At 43.6% G+C, this 17006-nt stretch overlaps 1 protein-coding gene across 2 annotated transcripts in view; it reads right to left on the minus strand.

Moving 5' to 3' along the window:
- LOC134568007 (solute carrier family 26 member 6-like) overlaps nt 1-17006 on the minus strand; it is a 67214-nt gene that overhangs the window by 39932 nt on the left and 10276 nt on the right. For both annotated transcript variants that reach the window (XM_063426224.1, XM_063426223.1), the window contains exons 2-3: nt 9226-9404; nt 6692-6831 (exon numbers count right to left, since the gene is read on the minus strand). In XM_063426224.1, coding sequence (XP_063282294.1) covers nt 6692-6831; nt 9226-9365 — 280 coding nt within the window. In that variant the 5' untranslated portion in view covers nt 9366-9404. The remainder of the gene's footprint in view (nt 1-6691; nt 6832-9225; nt 9405-17006) is intronic.

Consider the following 17006-nt stretch of genomic DNA (forward strand, 5'->3'; position numbering starts at 1 on the left):
TGTCAGGCCTACTTCAGAGTGTGCTCTGTAGACCTGTTCCAGCGTGCTTTGACAGTTGCCAATCATATTTGGTGTCTCTATAGCGTGCTTTTAAAACCAAAATTTGTTTTTCACTGTTATAGATTGAATAGCAGTTACTTGTCTTCAAGCGGGTGTCTCAGGCCTACAGTGTGTGCTCTGCAGAACTGTTCCAGTGCACATTGCCAATCATATCTGGTGTCTCTATAGCGTGCTTTTAAAACCAAAATTTGTTTTTCACTGTTATAGATTGAATAGCAGTTACTTGTCTTCAAGCGGGTGTCTCAGGCCTACAGTGTGTGCTCTGCAGAACTGTTCCAGTGCACATTGCCAATCATATCTGGTGTCTCTATAGCGTGCTTTTAAAACCAACATTTATTTTTCACTGTTATAGATTGAATAGCAGTTACTTGTCTTCAAGCGGGTGTCTCAGGCCTACAGTGTGTGCTCTGCAGAACTGTTACAGTTCACATTGCCAATCATATCTGGTCTCACAGTAGCTTGCACGCATAGTACCACTAATCCCCCAAAAAATGACAGGCAGAGGCAGGCCACCCCGCAGGGGCCGTCGTGGTCGTGGTGCTGTGATTCCCTTTTGCCCTAGAATAATGCCCAGTTTTCAGAAGCCACGTACCCTGAACTTGAAAAGTTCTGAGGACTTAGTTGACTGGCTAACACAGGACACCCAATCTTGTACAGCCTCCGCTCGGAACCTTGACGCACCATCCTCCTCCAGCTTAGCTTCAGGCACCTCTCAAGATAGCACTCACCCGCCTGCCGCCACCACCAAAACTAGCACCACAGCCGCTTTACTTGGTATGTCAGAGGAGTTATTCACACACCCGTTTGAAGAAATGAGTGATGCGCAACCATTATTGCTAGAGGATGTAGATAACAGGGATATGTCTCAGGCAGGCAGCATTAAACACATGGAGGTACGGTGTGATGATGATGGTGTTGTACCCGCTGCTGCTTCCTTTTCTGAGTTGTCAGATACAAGCGAAGCGGTTGATGATGACGATGCGTCCATGGATGTCACGTGGGTGCCCGCTCGGCAAGAAGAAGAACAGGGCGAAAGTTCAGATGGGGAAACAGAGAGGAGGAGGAGGAGACGAGTTGGAAACAGGGGGGGGTCGTCGCAAGGAGCTAGTGGCACAGTCAGACAGCATGCATCGGCACCCGGGGTCAGCCCGACAGCACGCCAATCAACGCATGCTGTGTCCACCACCAGAATGCCGTCATTGCAGAGCTCAGCAGTGTGGCATTTTTTTTGTGTGTCTGCCTCGGACAACAGCGATGCCATTTGCAACCTGTGCCAAAGGAAACTGAGTCGTGGGAGGTCCAACACCCACCTAGGTACAACTGCTTTGCGTAGGCACATGATCTCACATCACAAACGCCTATGGGATCAACACATGAGTACAAGCAGCACGCCTACTCTAAGCCGCCATCCTCCTCCTGGTCCAGCATCTTCAGCCACGTCAACCACTGCTGTCCTTCTTGCCCCCTCTCAACCATCCGCCACTCCGTCTCCCGCCTTGAGCAGTTCCCGCTCATCTGCCCACAGTCATGTGTTTCTGTCAAGGACATGTTTGAGGGTAAGAAGCCAATGTCACCAAGTCACCCCCTTGCCCAGCGTCTGACAGCTGGCTTGTCCGAACTATTAGCCCGCCAGCTTTTACCATACAATCTGGTTGAGTCTGAGGCGTTAAAAAAATTTGTAGCTATTGGGACACCGCAGTGGAAGGTACCCGGCCGGAATTTCTTTTCACAAAAGGCAATCCCCAACTTGTACTCGATTGTGCAAAAGGAAGTCATGGCATGTCTGGCACACAGTGTTGGGGCAAGGGTCCATCTTACCACTGATACCTGGTCTGCAAAGCATGGTCAGGGCAGGTATATCACCTACACTGCGCATTGGGTAAACCTGCTGACGGCTGACAAGCAAGGAATGCGTGGCATTGCAGAGGAGTTGGTGACACCGCCATGAATTGCAGGCAGTCCTGCTGCCACCTCCTCTACTCCTCCTACTCCATCCTCTTCCATAACCTCCTCGGCTGAGTCCTCTTGTGCCGCTGCTTCTTGCTCCACATCAACGGCACCCCCCCAGCTCCCCAGGTACTATTCCACATCCCGGATACGGCAGTGTCACGCCGTCTTGGGTTTGACTTGCTTGAAAGCAGAGAGTCACACCGGACAAGCACTCCTGTCCGCCCTGAACGCACAGGTGGAAAAGTGGCTGACTCCGCAGCAACTGGATATCGGCAAAGTGGTGTGTGACAACGGAAAAAAATTGATAGCGGCATTGAAGTTGGGCAAGTTGACACATGTGCCGTGCATGGCACATGTGTGTAATCTGATCGTTCAACGCTTTGTGCATAAGTACACAGGCTTACAGGACGTCCTGAAGCAGGCCAGGAAGGTGTGTGGCCATTTCAGGAGTTCCTACACGGCCATGGCTCACTTTGCCGATATCCAGCGGCGAAACAACATGCCAGTGAGGCGCTTGATTTGCGACAGCCCTACACGTTGGAATTCAACACTCCTAATGTTCGACCGCCTGCTCCAACAAGAAAAAGCTGTTAATGAATATTTGTATGACCGGGGTGCTAGGACAGCCACGTTTGCCACGTTACTGGACGCTCATGCGCAATGCCTGTAGGCTCATGCGTCCTTTTGAGGAGGTGACAAACCTAGTCAGTCGCAGTTGTGTGTGTGTGACAGGGTGAAGATTTCTTGCACATGGGTGTGACAGGGTGAAGATTTCTTGCACAGGGCGCCCAAAGGCCTAAGGCTGGCCCTGCGCATGGGTCAGTGGCTCTGCACCAGACTTCCCTCCAATTGATCAAAGTTAAAGGATTTCAAGTGGACTGATTACAATTACAGGGCCTCTAAAGAGTCCTGTATTGTTATTTGTCGTCACTACCTTCCCGCGCTCGGAGTGGGTCATTTGCGCCCCTGCTGCCTTCCTTGCATGTGGTAGCTGTTTGTCAGGGATTTGTCAATCCATATCTGCCAAGTGACCCTATGACAGGTTGAAGATTTCTTGCACATGGGTGTGACAGCGTGAAGATTTCTTGCACAGGGCGCCCAAAGGCCTAAGGCTGGCCCTGCGCATGGGTCAGTGGCTCTGCACCAGACTTCCCTCCAATTGATCAAAGTTAAAGGATTTCAAGTGGACTGATTACAATTACAGGGCCTCTAAAGAGTCCTGTATTGTTATTTGTCGTCACTACCTTCCCGCGTCAGGAGTGGGTCATTTGCGCCCCTGCTGCCTTCCTTGCATGTGGTAGCTGTTTGTCAGGGATTTGTCAATCCATATCTGCCAAGTGACCCTATGTAGGGGTAACAGTCCCTATTCTGCTCTGTGTCAGTGTGTATCATGGTCTCTGTGGACGGTGAACAGTCTCTATTCTGCTCTGTGTCAGTGTGTATCATGGTCTCTGTGGACAGGGAACAGTCTCTATTCTGCTCTGTGTCAGTGTGTATCAGGGGTTTTGAGGACAGGTGTCAATCCATATCTGCCAAGTGACCCTATGTAGGGGGAACAGTCCCTATTCTGCTCTGTGTCAGTGTGTATCAGGGGTTTTGAGGACAGGTGTCAATCCATATCTGCCAAGTGACCCTATGTATATCTGCTGTCAGTACACAGGAAAAGTTTAAATATTTCTTGTTCTACGTTCTCTGCAACTCCACGCACCGACTCATCCAATACGTGAAGATCTGGGGTTTCTCTGACTCTCCTCAGTAGTATTTGCAGATAGGCAGTCTGCAGCTTCTCTTTCACCTGTTCTCTTCTTTCTCTTGCGTATTCTTGTCTATATGCAGGTGGTCTCTTGCCTTTCTTTTAACCAATTCGTTCCTTCCATATGGTTTCAAAAGATCTCTGGCATCATTACTTTCAACGCAAATAACGTCATCATAGTTAGTCTCCTCATTATTCACCGGGAAGAGAGTGTTTGCACTGACTACCCACAGCATGCTCTTGCCATTGCCTACTCCACCTTCAACGACAGGGTGCAAGTCCCAAGGAGAAGGATCATTCACTTTATTATCTGTCTTTATTTCACAAGTAGTGCCTGGAACATCCTCATGGGTCACAAGATGTAAATCTGGACTAATGTCAACCCCAGGGTCTGGAAAATCATCAATTTGACATTTTTCGAATAATCCCAGTGGGCTGCCACATTCTTCCTCCTCTGATGGTATTAAAGTTTGCAGAGATTCACTATGGGGTGGTGTCAAGCATTTTGGAGAACAATTAAGCATCTCCATTCCAATACGTTTCAGATGTCCTATCAGCTCTTCCACCCTATGCGATACTATGGGCAGGCTACCCGTGACGTCATTACTCACGGCCCTATTTCACGCGGACACTCTGTGTCAGTGTGTATCATGGTGTCTGTGGACAGGGAACAGTCTCTATTCTGCTCTGTGTCAGTGTGTATCATGGTCTCTGTAGACAGGGAACAGTCTCTATTCTGCTCTGTGTCAGTGTGTATCAGGGGTTTTGAGGACAGGTGTCAATCCATATCTGCCAAGTGACCCTAAGTAGGGGGAACAGTCCCTATTCTGCTCTGTGTCAGTGTGTATCATGGTCTCTGTGGACGGTGAACAGTCTCTATTCTGCTCTGTGTCAGTGTGTATCATGGTCTCTGTGGACAGGGAACAGTCTCTATTCTGCTCTGTGCCAGTGTGTATCAGGGGTTTTGAGGACAGGTGTCAATCCATATCTGCCAAGTGACCCTATGTAGGGGTAACAGTCCCTATTCTGCTCTGTGTCAGTGTGTATCATGGTCTCTGTGGACGGTGAACAGTCTCTATTCTGCTCTGTGTCAGTGTGTATCATGGTCTCTGTGGACAGGGAACAGTCTCTATTCTGCTCTGTGTCAGTGTGTATCAGGGGTTTTGAGGACAGGTGTCAATCCATATCTGCCAAGTGACCCTATGTAGGGGGAACAGTCCCTATTCTGCTCTGTGTCAGTGTGTATCAGGGGTTTTGAGGACAGGTGTCAATCCATATCTGCCAAGTGACCCTATGTAGGAGGAACAGTCCCTATTCTGCTCTGTGTCAGTGTGTATCAGGGATCATTAGGATAGGTGTCAATCCATATCTGCCAAGTGACCCTATGTAGGGGGAACAGTCTCTATTCTGCTCTGTGTCAGTGTGTATCAGGGGTTTTGAGGACAGGTGTCAATCCATATCTGCCAAGTGACCCTATGTAGGGGGAACAGTCTCTATTCTGCTCTGTGTCAGTGTGTATCAGGGATCATTAGGATAGGTGTCAATCCATATCTGCCAAGTGACCCTATGTAGGGGGAACAGTCCCTATTCTGCTCTGTGTCAGTGTGTATCAGGGGTTTTGAGGACAGGTGTCAATCCATATCTGCCAAGTGACCCGATGTAGGGGGAACAGTCTCTATTCTGCTCTGTGTCAGTGTGTATCAGGGCTGGGCTTTGAGGACAGGTGTCAATGTTAGGTGATTTCTGCCCTTTATGGATTAAAAGCAGACTCTGCATCAACTGTGCAATTTTCCATGGGAGTTTTGCCATGGATCCCCCTCTGGCATGCCACAGTCCAGGTGTTAGTCCCCTTGAAACAACTTTTCCATCACTATTGTGGCCAGAAAGAGTCCCTGTTGTTTTTAAAATTCGCCTGCCCATTGAAGTCAATGGCAGTTCGCGCGGTTCGCCGGTTCGCGAACATTTGCGGAAGTTCACTTTCGCCGTTCGCGAACCGAAAATTTCGGGTTCGCGACAACACTACACAGGATATTAAATCAGGGATTTATCAACTAATCAGCTGAAAGAGTACAAAGGAGGAAAGCCCCTTTTATTAAATTTGCTCTTTCAGTTTGTTAGTAAATAAGTCCCTAATTTGGTACCGTTAATTATGGCAATACCACGTAGGGATAGGATACTAATCAGCAAAAAAAAAGAGCAAAAATAAGAAAAGCACTTTTTCTTAAAATCAGGTTAATAAACATGCTAGGTTAACCACCAACCCTCCTGAGACAGTCAAAATAAAACTGCAAAAAGACAACAAAATGAGCGTGTCTGCTAGGTGGGAGCCTAATAGAGAGCATCAGCTCGGACAGTTCTGGTTGGGTCCCAGAAGGATACGCAGGCTCTCAGCTGGGAGTGTTATCTAGCAGGACTGCGGGCTAAAGTTTAGTGAAAACTCCAGAGAGTAAATCTCAGAATATTATGGTTGCAAATTTAGAGATCAGATGAAAATTACAATTTAAACATGAGATACCAAGAATGGTTTGAACATTCAGTATGTGGTACTGGATTCATCCATCACACGTGGAATGTATTTTAGTGATTTGAAAGAGAGTGTAAATTGCTCTGTAGAACCACAGACTCCTCTTGAGGTACAAAGATGTATGTTTCATCAATTCTTCTTGTCTCTCACAGTTGCACTGAAACAAAGTCCTTTATGGAAAATACTTTCTGGGCCTACCAGTCAACTACTCTGATGGCAAACATTGTCAGAAGATTGCTCTGTCAATAGAAATTACTGTTTGCATTTGTCTCCATAATGATTTCCAAAAAAAAGAAATATTTTAAACTTTCTTAAGCTAGATTGTTCCATAATGTATTTAAAGACAAGAAGAAAAATAGTCAAATTAATTTTCTATCTGTGAAGCTTTAAAAATCCCATGTTACCTTGCGGAAGTTGAATGGTGCCAACACTGATACCAGATATGATGTCTCCAAGGAGCCATTCTTTCACCCGATAACGTGGCAACCAGCTGAGGATTGGAATAAATTTAAACAGCTGGGATTTAGCGATTGACCCAGAACATCTGGAAAAAAAGATGAAGCAGTGAATGCCTTTTAGATTAAAGTTACTGCATCTATAATTCTGTATGCAAATTTGTAGTGATGTACCCCTGCAATGAACGAACCAACATTAAAACAATTAATTCAGTGGCAAATGTAGAAAACATCTGGATGCTACATGTTATTAAAGTATATGTACACTAAGCTGCAACAAAATTCTAGTTTTAAAACAATAGTAAAACAGAGTCTTGTTCTTATGGTAATCTGTAAACAATTAAGAAACTCTGGATTTTCAAAGAACCATTTTTGTTAGTTAATATTCAACTCATTTAGCATTGTTCGGGGAGCACTTGCACACTGCTGTAAAAAAAAAAAAAAAAAAAAAGGTATGGGATAAATATAAAAAAATAAGTACAACTGCAACGAAGGCATGGAATGTTGTTAATCCTTAAACAGAAACACTGATGAAAAATTAACTTGTATTTTCTACTTTGCATTCCTATATCAACATATGCTACATTGTAAACTTGTAATGTTTACATCTCTTTAGGGTAAAATTTATATTATGAGCTGTTATGTTCCATGAGTATTGTACAGACAGCAGTCAGACTGTCTAACTGTATGGAACACTGACAGCAGCAACTGACCCTCACTCATTAAGAATAAATAGGCTACAGGATTAAATTAATACCCTCATGCAAGAAATCATATCATAGAAAGTGGTGTTGTGTAGAGTGTATGTCCAATCCCTCGTCGTCTACTGTTCTCCATCTTTCACACTCTGTTACATACTGAGAGTTCTAGAATAAAGCATTACACCCCTGTGCCTTCTTCATGGGCATTATTGGGGAGAGGGTACAGGGGGCTTGTCACATACTGTTCCAGGCTGCAGATCATTTCTGGCAATGGCTTCTGGGATCCAGTAGTCTTTTTCCAATTCTTGTTTAGTTTTCTTGGTTTTTCTGTTTTTTTATTATTTGTCTAGTTTTCTTTATGCTGGGTTTTCTGGGTTTATTCCTGTATTCCGTTCCTGGAATTTCCAGTCTCTTGGATTCCTTTGATTGTTTGTTTTTTGTTGCCCCACCCGTTCCTTTCCCATTAATCCTTTTTGTTTCAGCTGGTTCCTGCAGGCAGTTGTTTCATGTCCTCTGTCCCTTTCTTTGCAGGTAAGTACTGTGTGTGTTTTATTATTGTTTATTTAGTCATGCATAGCTAGGCAGTTAGGACCCACCGTAATTGGAGAACTTTGGCTAAGTGGTGGGCTGCATACATCTTGGCCATTTATGTATGTCTAAATCTCCAATGTTTATTGCAAATATTAGACCTTAGTTATGACTCCTCTTGTTTTGCCATGTATCTCTTGTCTTGTTTTATGTTGTCTTGTATTCCCAGTTCATGTACAGTCCTGTCCTGCCTTGTCCATGTCCTGTTCATGTTTCCCTTTTGTATTGTGTACATGTTCTGGGTTCTGCTTTCTGTCCTTCTCTAGTTCTGGGCTCTTCTAGTCTTGTCTTGCTATCTTCTTTGGTGCCTGTTCTAGTCTTGCCTTTTTTCTAGTACTGGATTATACATATCTGCTGCAGAGCCTCCCTATCCAGATCCTCGGAGGTCTGCTTATTGTCATCTGGCACCTGGGATCCGCAGAAGCTGCATCAGGGCCCTGGTATGTGGCCGCACAAACACTGGTGCTCAACACCAGGGGGCGTGTGGTTACCCTGCAACAGGCCCTGATCCATTTCCACACAGTGACTCCTACTGTCAAGATCAGGCATACTGGGTCCCGGTCACCAGAACGCCACCCCTGACAGGGTTGAAATCCTGGCTCTGGTCGCCTTTCACCCTGTATTCTTTCATGTTGGTATGTATCTTTCTCCCATTTAAATTTGTCCACATTTTTCTGTTCCAATATTCTAAAAGAAACTCTAACTGGTTGGGTTTTTTTTTTGTAGCTTGTATTGTAGCTGTATTGTCACTGCTATTGCTTTTTTGTAGCTGTATTGTCGCTGCAATGAGTGGTGCTTTGCTCGTGCAAATGGGCATGGGGGAGACATGTCCATTCTAAGTGGAGTAAAAAACAGGGGGACTTGAGCTCATGAAAACTGGAGAATCTGTCTGCTCAATATGGCAAATATTGTTGTGGCCTACAACCTTCGCCAATGCATACATACGTGATGGTGCTGTCATTAATTTGGTGTAGGGAGTTTTTTTTGGTGTATTTGGTTTAAGTGACATCGCTAATTTAATTATCTGTTATCTAATATTTATTAAGAGGCATGGGTGAACGTACACATGTACATTAGAAGAATCATGCACATGCTTTGCACATATTGCAATATAAAGCAGCTGGCCTCAAAACCACACGTTATATTACACATTTATTAAAACAATATGAAACATATAAGAACAGCAAAGAATACCTTAATTTGTTCTTTACTCTGGTTAATAATGGAGGTCCCACAGCTTCAGATCTGGGAGCTAATTGCTCCAACTCAACCTCACTCAATGCTACCTTCTGCCTTGTATGTGTAACACCATCCTGTAGGCACGCGTCCCCCATCTTGGTAGGTCAATCAGGGGGATTTGCTATCGTCTTGGGCTAGACAAGAGAATAATTATACTTGTGAGATAGCTCTAATATGATATGCTTGATAAGGGTAAAGTACAATGTAATGAGTGACTTACTACATATTTTATACCATAATTTTATTTAACCTTCAAATGCCATAGCGATGTATCATGCTATGTAATGCATAACTGAACCAAATATGTCACGTTGAGTAGTTTAAATATATAAAGTAAATTATGAGGAAAGGGATTGAACTTGGAGAGAATAGCAATTAGGAGATTTCTACATCACAGAAAGAGTTGTGTTTGCCTGGAACAGCCTCCCAGCGGAAGTTGTCAATCTCAAACAAATAGATTATAGAAATGTCGTTAAATGGGATATATTAAATGGAATTTCAAAACGTAAGCCATTATAGTTAAACTGGAAAATATCACCAAGTCAGATATGTATTAAGTCTGGTTATTTTTTGGCTAAAAATTTAAAATTCCCTAAATGTCTCACAATTATTACTTATAGAAGCCCATGAATTGATCACTATGTAAAGAAACATAAACACATTTCATGAATTATAGAAAGTGTCGCAAACACTGAGACACACGTAGTGAATAACTAAAGGGTGAAATGTCAGAATTTCAAAGTGGATTTCCAATTTTAAGTCTTAGCCATAGTAAAAAAAAATCTTCTGGTCAGCTTTGAGTTTGGATATTTTGGCCTTAAATTTTAAATTCCTTGGCTTTCAATAATTCAGTTTTTGGTGGAGAACCCTGTCAGTAACTCACGCTTAGGGAGGCTTGCAGCTCACAGTCAGGTAATCTAGTTCTGTAAGAAATGTCTTCCCTGGTGCTTAGTGTTATGTAAAATAATGCTGTAACTGTTAAAAAGTATCTTCTAGCTCTGAGTAAGGAAGTATCTCAATCATTAACATTCATAGGGTGGGAAAAGCCTCAATGATGAACTCTGTCAAAGTTCCTTATTTGTACCTCTGTTTGCATTGTTGAGATACAATACACACTGCTAACTACTCTATCATAAAATAGTGTGTGAAAAGAATGCATTACTTCATTTACATTATTTTACGTGTCATCCAATGTTTAAAAATTGTTCCAGTTATTGAATATTTTTGCACAGTTAGTAAATTTAGTAAAAGCATACTGTTTGGTTTAATATATAAAAAGTAATGCTAAATGTCAGAAACTAGTCAACAGCGCTTTATAAATGCCATTAAAAATATTTGTTAATGTTTAGTTTTATTTTACACTTTAGCAAATGCCTTTCGATAATGAGCAAAGGTTTTGGGAACAAGAAAAAAACACCTTAAGAAAGTCACCACTTTCGTTTGCTGGAAGCTCTTCATTTTCTAGTGCTTAAATGTGAAATAATGTTATCGTTGTTTGTGGTAAAGATGTCTGTATCAGGAGCCATCTTGGGTTGTACTGGGATTCTGTTGGCTTTATTCAAAAGAAGCAAGCTCACCAAACACCAGACATCATAAATGGACAGTATTGCACTGGGAGGTTAGAATGAGATGTTTAATTCCCTACGCATTTCTCCTCAAGCCACTTTATCTGAGGTGGATTAACCCAATTGACAAATGCGTAGGTTGGCAAAATCCATGTTTTTGAATACTCATTGATTACATATAGAATTAGGTGGATGGATTTCTCTTTGCCACACCACAGAGGCACACTGTGTAAAGGATTGAGAGATATGCAATTTTTATTAAACTTAAAGTACAGAAAGTAATAGAACATCAATAAGCAACTTGTTGAGCACTGCTGACGTGCTTTTTGTGGGTGAAGATTCTTAGCAAAACTGAAAGTACATTTTTTCCCCCGATACTTCCTTTCTGAGCTTTCATCATGTCCACTAACTCTTTGCTTATTCTGAGCTGTGAACTTTCAGATACATTGTCTAACTACTATGAAGAGACAAACCGAAGAGGAACAAAGTAAATCTTGCTCAACACTTACCATTACTGAAATTAATTTCCAAAAGATCTGAGTGACATCATAAAACTGATTGCTACAGTGATTCATTCATATACTGACTCAGACTCTACCCCAGCTCAACTTCTCTAAAAATATCAAATTCTAATTTACGGTAAAAATAATGTGACATCTGGAAATGGATTGTATATTATTACTCAGTTAATACACAGAAGTAAACCAGAAAAACATGATTGTGTGTTTAATGTGACATATTGTTTAATATTGGTTACTTAATATTTGCTTTCTTTTATTTTACATTTTAGCACATACCTTCTATAATAAACAAAGGTTTTGGGGACAAGAAAAATCGCTTTAAAAAAGTTGTCACTTTCATTTGCTAGAAGCTCTTATATGTGGAATGAGTAAAGGAGAAAGGAGTATGAAAGCAGAAGAGAGAGATGAAGAAGAATAAAAGAGAGTGAGTAAGGGAGAGAGAGAGAGTGTCATGGAGTAATACTTCCAGGTTTGGCACTCAGCGGTGAGGAGCCGGACCCCGCCCCCTTTTGACACAGCTCTGACGGTATTTAGGGAGACTGGGCCAGAGAGAGGGTGCTTGTTGATTGATTGTGTGAGCTAACGTGTGAGCTGCCTCCGCGAGACCGCGGGCTCCACAGGCTCAGCTACTGGGATCTACTTCCACCGGACTTGCCTCTCCACAAGCTCGGACAAGCAGTTCCAGCCTTTGAGCAAATGCAAGGATTGCTGCATGCCATAAAGGATTACTGGAGAACTGATACTTTGCTACTTTACAAGTAGACCATATCTCTGAACTATTGGAGGACTACCCAAACTAACCTTAAGTATATCTTTCAGCTATTTGTCTACAAAATCATTTATTAATGAACTAATGCTTGCTTACTCAAACCTTCATTGCTACAAGTTACTAATCTCATGCAGGACAACTCCCATCATGCTTATTCACTATGAACTGTTTCTTGCTTTGCAAATACATTCAGTGCTTCAAGTTACTAATCTCATGAAGGACAACTCCCATCATGCTTATTCACTATGAACTGTTTCTTGCTTTGCAAATATTCTTAGCTACTTGATTATTGTTCCTATTGAAGATTATTCTCATGAACTAATGTTACTTAATGGATCTCTGAAGAAATAATTAATAATGAACTTTGTGTTGTTGATTACTTGCACTTCTTCTTATTGGATTGTTGCCTAAATGCAATTCATTTAAGTTTAACACTTATTAAAACTTCGGTTGAATCAAGTTACCAGTGATTCTCTCTTTTCTTAAAGCTACAGTACTGATACTTAAGGATTCTCCATTTCTTCACTATTGTAATTAGGGAGTAGTGATGTCGCGAACATAAAATTTTCCGTTCGCGAACGGCGAACGCGAACTTCCGCAAATGTTCGCGAACGGGCGAACCGCAATAGACTTCAATACAGAGGCGAATTTTAAAACTCACAGGGACTCTTTCTGGCCACAATAGTGATGGAAAAGTTGTTTCAAGGGGACTAACACCTGGACTGTGGCATGCCGGAGGGGGATCCATGGCAAAACACCTATGGAAAATTACATAGTTGATGCAGAGTCTGGTTTTAATCCATAAAGGGCATAAATCACCTAACATTCCTAAATTGTTTGGAATAACGTGCTTTAAAACATCAGGTATGATTTTTGTATCGATCAGGTAGTGTAAGGGTTACGCCCGCTTCACAGTGACAGACCAAACTCCCCGTTTAACGCACCGCAAACAACCGCAAACAGTCCATTTGCACAATCGCAAACTCCCCATTTGTACAAGGTTGGATACCAAGCTAGCCATGTCATTGAAGGTCTCTTCCTCCACCCAGCCACGTACAACACCAAGGGTCCCCGAAAGGTGACAACAAGCCCCCTGTATTTTTTTTTTTAAATGTACACTACGGTTACACCAGATATGAGTTGCACTGGTGTGACACTGTGCCCTGGCAGGCCCTGAAACGCACACGTGTGAAGGAAACTGACTGCTATTATTTCACAGTCAAAAAAGCTTTTTTTTTTTTTTAAATGCAAGCTATTGTGACACCAGATATGAGTGGTGGCACTGGGCAAGTGGGCACAGTATACGCTGTGAGCCTGACACACACGCTGGCAGGCAGGCAACTGCAATTAGATTACACAGGAAAAAAAAAAGCAGACTGATGTTCTAGCCCTAAAAAGGGCTTTTTGGGGTGCTGTCCTTACAGCAGAGATCAGATGAGTCCTTCAGGACTGTAGTGGACACTGAATACACTAGCCTAGCTATCGATTTCCCTATTAAATCAGCAGTAGCTACACTATCCCTCCTCTCACTAAGAATGCAGCTTCCGGGGGTGGGGCCTAGCTGTCATGGAGGAAAGACGCACTTCGTGTGAGCTCCCTCAATATCTCACTTTAAGCAGCTATCAACAAGCGAATTTCCCCCCAGAAGGGGATGACCCAGCAATGTTGCTCCTACCTGACTGACCCAACATGCTTAATAGCGGTCAGCAACTCGACAGAGTCTTACTTGCCTCCGCATGGCAAGTGTGGCCTGGTGCTCACCGGGCGGGAGAGGCGGCCGATCTCCTGATCCTGGGATGCCCAGGAGCAGCTACTTCCCGGCAGGAGCTCCGTTACCCCCCCCCCCCCCCTCGGACCGGTGGGGGTTATCCTGGTCCACCCCTGAGAGGCTGTCTGGAGCTAATGGACGCACAGAGCACAGTCGCCCAGGCTGACATACTCATCTGCGACTCCCAATATGGCGGCAGCCACGTGTCCTCCTGGTATCAGCAAAGCATGGCAGGATATTGAGTCTAAGCTGGACACACTCTTTAATCAATTTTGGAAGCAAATAACAAGCAGGAAGCCCCAACAAGCTCCACCACAGCCCCACCAAGCTCTACCACAGCTAAGCGAAGCAGTCCCTATTAAAATCCACCAACGCAAAAGGCGTCAAACACGCATCCGGGGGCACAAACAGAAATGCAGAGCCTGCCCCACGTCAAGCACTCGCCTCCACCTTAAGCCACCACAATCCCGCACCGGACGTGAAGCACCACTGGGACAGATCCGACCACCCGACAAAACAAGCTTCCGCCACCTCAAGCCGCGAACCCGGCACTCAGCCAGAGACTTGCCTTTGTTGTACCAGGTATCAGGGACTCCCAGGGTCTGCACCTGGCGCCCAGAAGGGATCAGATGAGCACAAGCAGTAAACAGCAGCCTGCCAAGCATGTCCCACTATAGCTGATCCTCCACACCATGCCTTTGATCACATGAACTGCTCTCTGCACATTAACTAATCGTAAAGTAGCAAGCGTTTAAACATGTCATTATTTCACCTCCTAAATAGTTTATTGTCGTAGTTCCTTACATGCCTTTACCTTAACCGTTCATGTATTATGTTATTCACTAGTCTCATCTCATGGGGCGACTCACACTTGATTTATAACTAGTGGTGGAGCTGCTGATATAAATACACAGGTGATAACATGCAAGCTACACCCTAAACATGACAGCCATCTTTCACATCAATGTACTCAGTGCAACTAGCCATGATATACGCACATTCAGCCTAGCATGCTCAAATATAACACACTTCTGTCTAAAAAAAATAATAATAATAATACAAAAAAAAAAGAAAAAAAAGAATGCAGCTTCCAAATGAATCTAAAATGGATGCTGTCCAGGAGGTGGGAGGGTCTGGGAGAGAGGGTCTGCTGCTGATTGGCTGGAATGTGTCTGCTGACTGTGAAGTACAGGGTCAAAGTTTACTCAATGATGACGAATAGGGGCGGACCGAACATCGCATATGTTCGCCATCCGTGGCGAACGCGAACAAGCTATGTTCGCCTGGAACTATTCGCCAGCAAACTATTCGGGACATCTCTAGTCAGGATAGATGCCTCTGGAATGGGAGGTACGGGTTGAGATGGTACGCATATCAGTGTCTCAGGGGCCAAATAAGCATTTCTGGACAAAAGTGTCTGATGGGCAATCTGGTCCATATGGTGATCCTGTTCTTAAAATGTTGCCTCATAGGAGGCCATTTGCTGTCCTAAACCTGCAGGGCCCATGGTCCTATCATAATGTCATGATGTAATACCCCAACACGCAGAGTTTAGGATAGCAAGGGACAAGACTAGGATATAACTTATTACCTGGACTTAGAATGGCCAGACTAAACGTCAGACAGAGATAAAGCGTAATCAGAAACGAGACGAGGTCATGGTAACAGAGAGACTACGAAAACGAGAACAAGCCAGAGTCAGGTCGATGGTAATCAGTCACACGCGCAAACAAAACAGGAAAGGGTTAAAGATAAATTCAGAGTCAAGAACAAAGCCATGGTCAATACCAAAATAAACAAAATAGATCAAGGAACGCACTAAAGGGTACTGACACAGAAACCACGATAGGACAAAGTGGATAGGGCTAGGGAAGTTTAAATATCCTTTAACATTTGATTGGCCCACGTCATGCCTACGCCCCCAAAACGTTTGTGTGTGGGGGTGCTGGAATGACGTGGGCCAATGGGAGCCTGAATCAACTTTTGGCTCCCACTGCCCCTTTAAGAGCGGGCTCGTGACTCGAGCCGTGCTCCTAGTGCCAGGCAGGCCACGTGACCGATCACTGCGGTCAGTGCACGCGGCTAAGTCAGAAGAGGAGATCAATCAGCATGCGGCTCGTGTGGAGGCAGGAGTGATCCAGCCACGCGCGGCTCAAGCTTAGGAGCCAGGTCGGTCCCAGGATAAGGTAAATACAGCCACAACCACTTATCCCAATCACACACCTTTCCTAACGTCCTATCCCATTAAAAGCATATTACCGCGTATTTAATAAAACAGATAGACCCCCTACTTCATCCAGGTTACCGATCGATGGTTCGATATTCTGAGCCCTCTCTGATTTACTGTACACGACTATTCCATATTCCCACAAATTTTATATAGCATTTTATGTTTGTTTGAGACCACCTTCAAAATATTGGATATCGCTAAAAATCATGATCACTATATACTTTCTCTACAAACCTCTAAAACGATCCAAACTACTCATCCATCCGCTATACCACTTTATCCCACCTATAACTAGTGCCCAGTTAAAATACTTGACTCTTACTTACCCACACTCAGTCATGCCACACACATTTCACCACTAGTCTCACTGAATCCCTCTGACTACGGCTAAATTCATCTTCTACATCAGAACACTACTCCTAAGATTGGGTTGTATCCATGTTTTGGGTCTTTCATTTAGAATAGGGGCAGCTTCGGTCTCCTTCAACACTGACACTCCAGTGCATATTATTAAAAGATTGGGCAGATGGAAATCCTCAGTCTACAACTGATATATTCCTCATCCCGAGAAAGAAATGAGGAAAGCTTTTAAAAGTTTGGCTTTGTAAATTTGATGCAATAAGTGTGTTTTTCTTTAATACCTTTTCACCCTCTTTGCATGAACCCGATTTACATATATTACTAATATGTTTCTGAACATATATATTATATTATTCACTCACTCACTCTCTGGGCCGGCCTAAGACATCATGCTGCCTAGGTCCAACGATAAATGACTATGGGGGATAATGTATAAAAAACACTGGTTACTGGCTATGGGGGGGATAATGTATAATAAACACAGGTTACTGGCTATGGGAGGGATAATGTATAATAAACACAG

This window comes from Pelobates fuscus, chromosome 7 (genome assembly GCF_036172605.1).
Source record: "Pelobates fuscus isolate aPelFus1 chromosome 7, aPelFus1.pri, whole genome shotgun sequence".
NCBI lineage: Eukaryota > Metazoa > Chordata > Amphibia > Anura > Pelobatidae > Pelobates > Pelobates fuscus.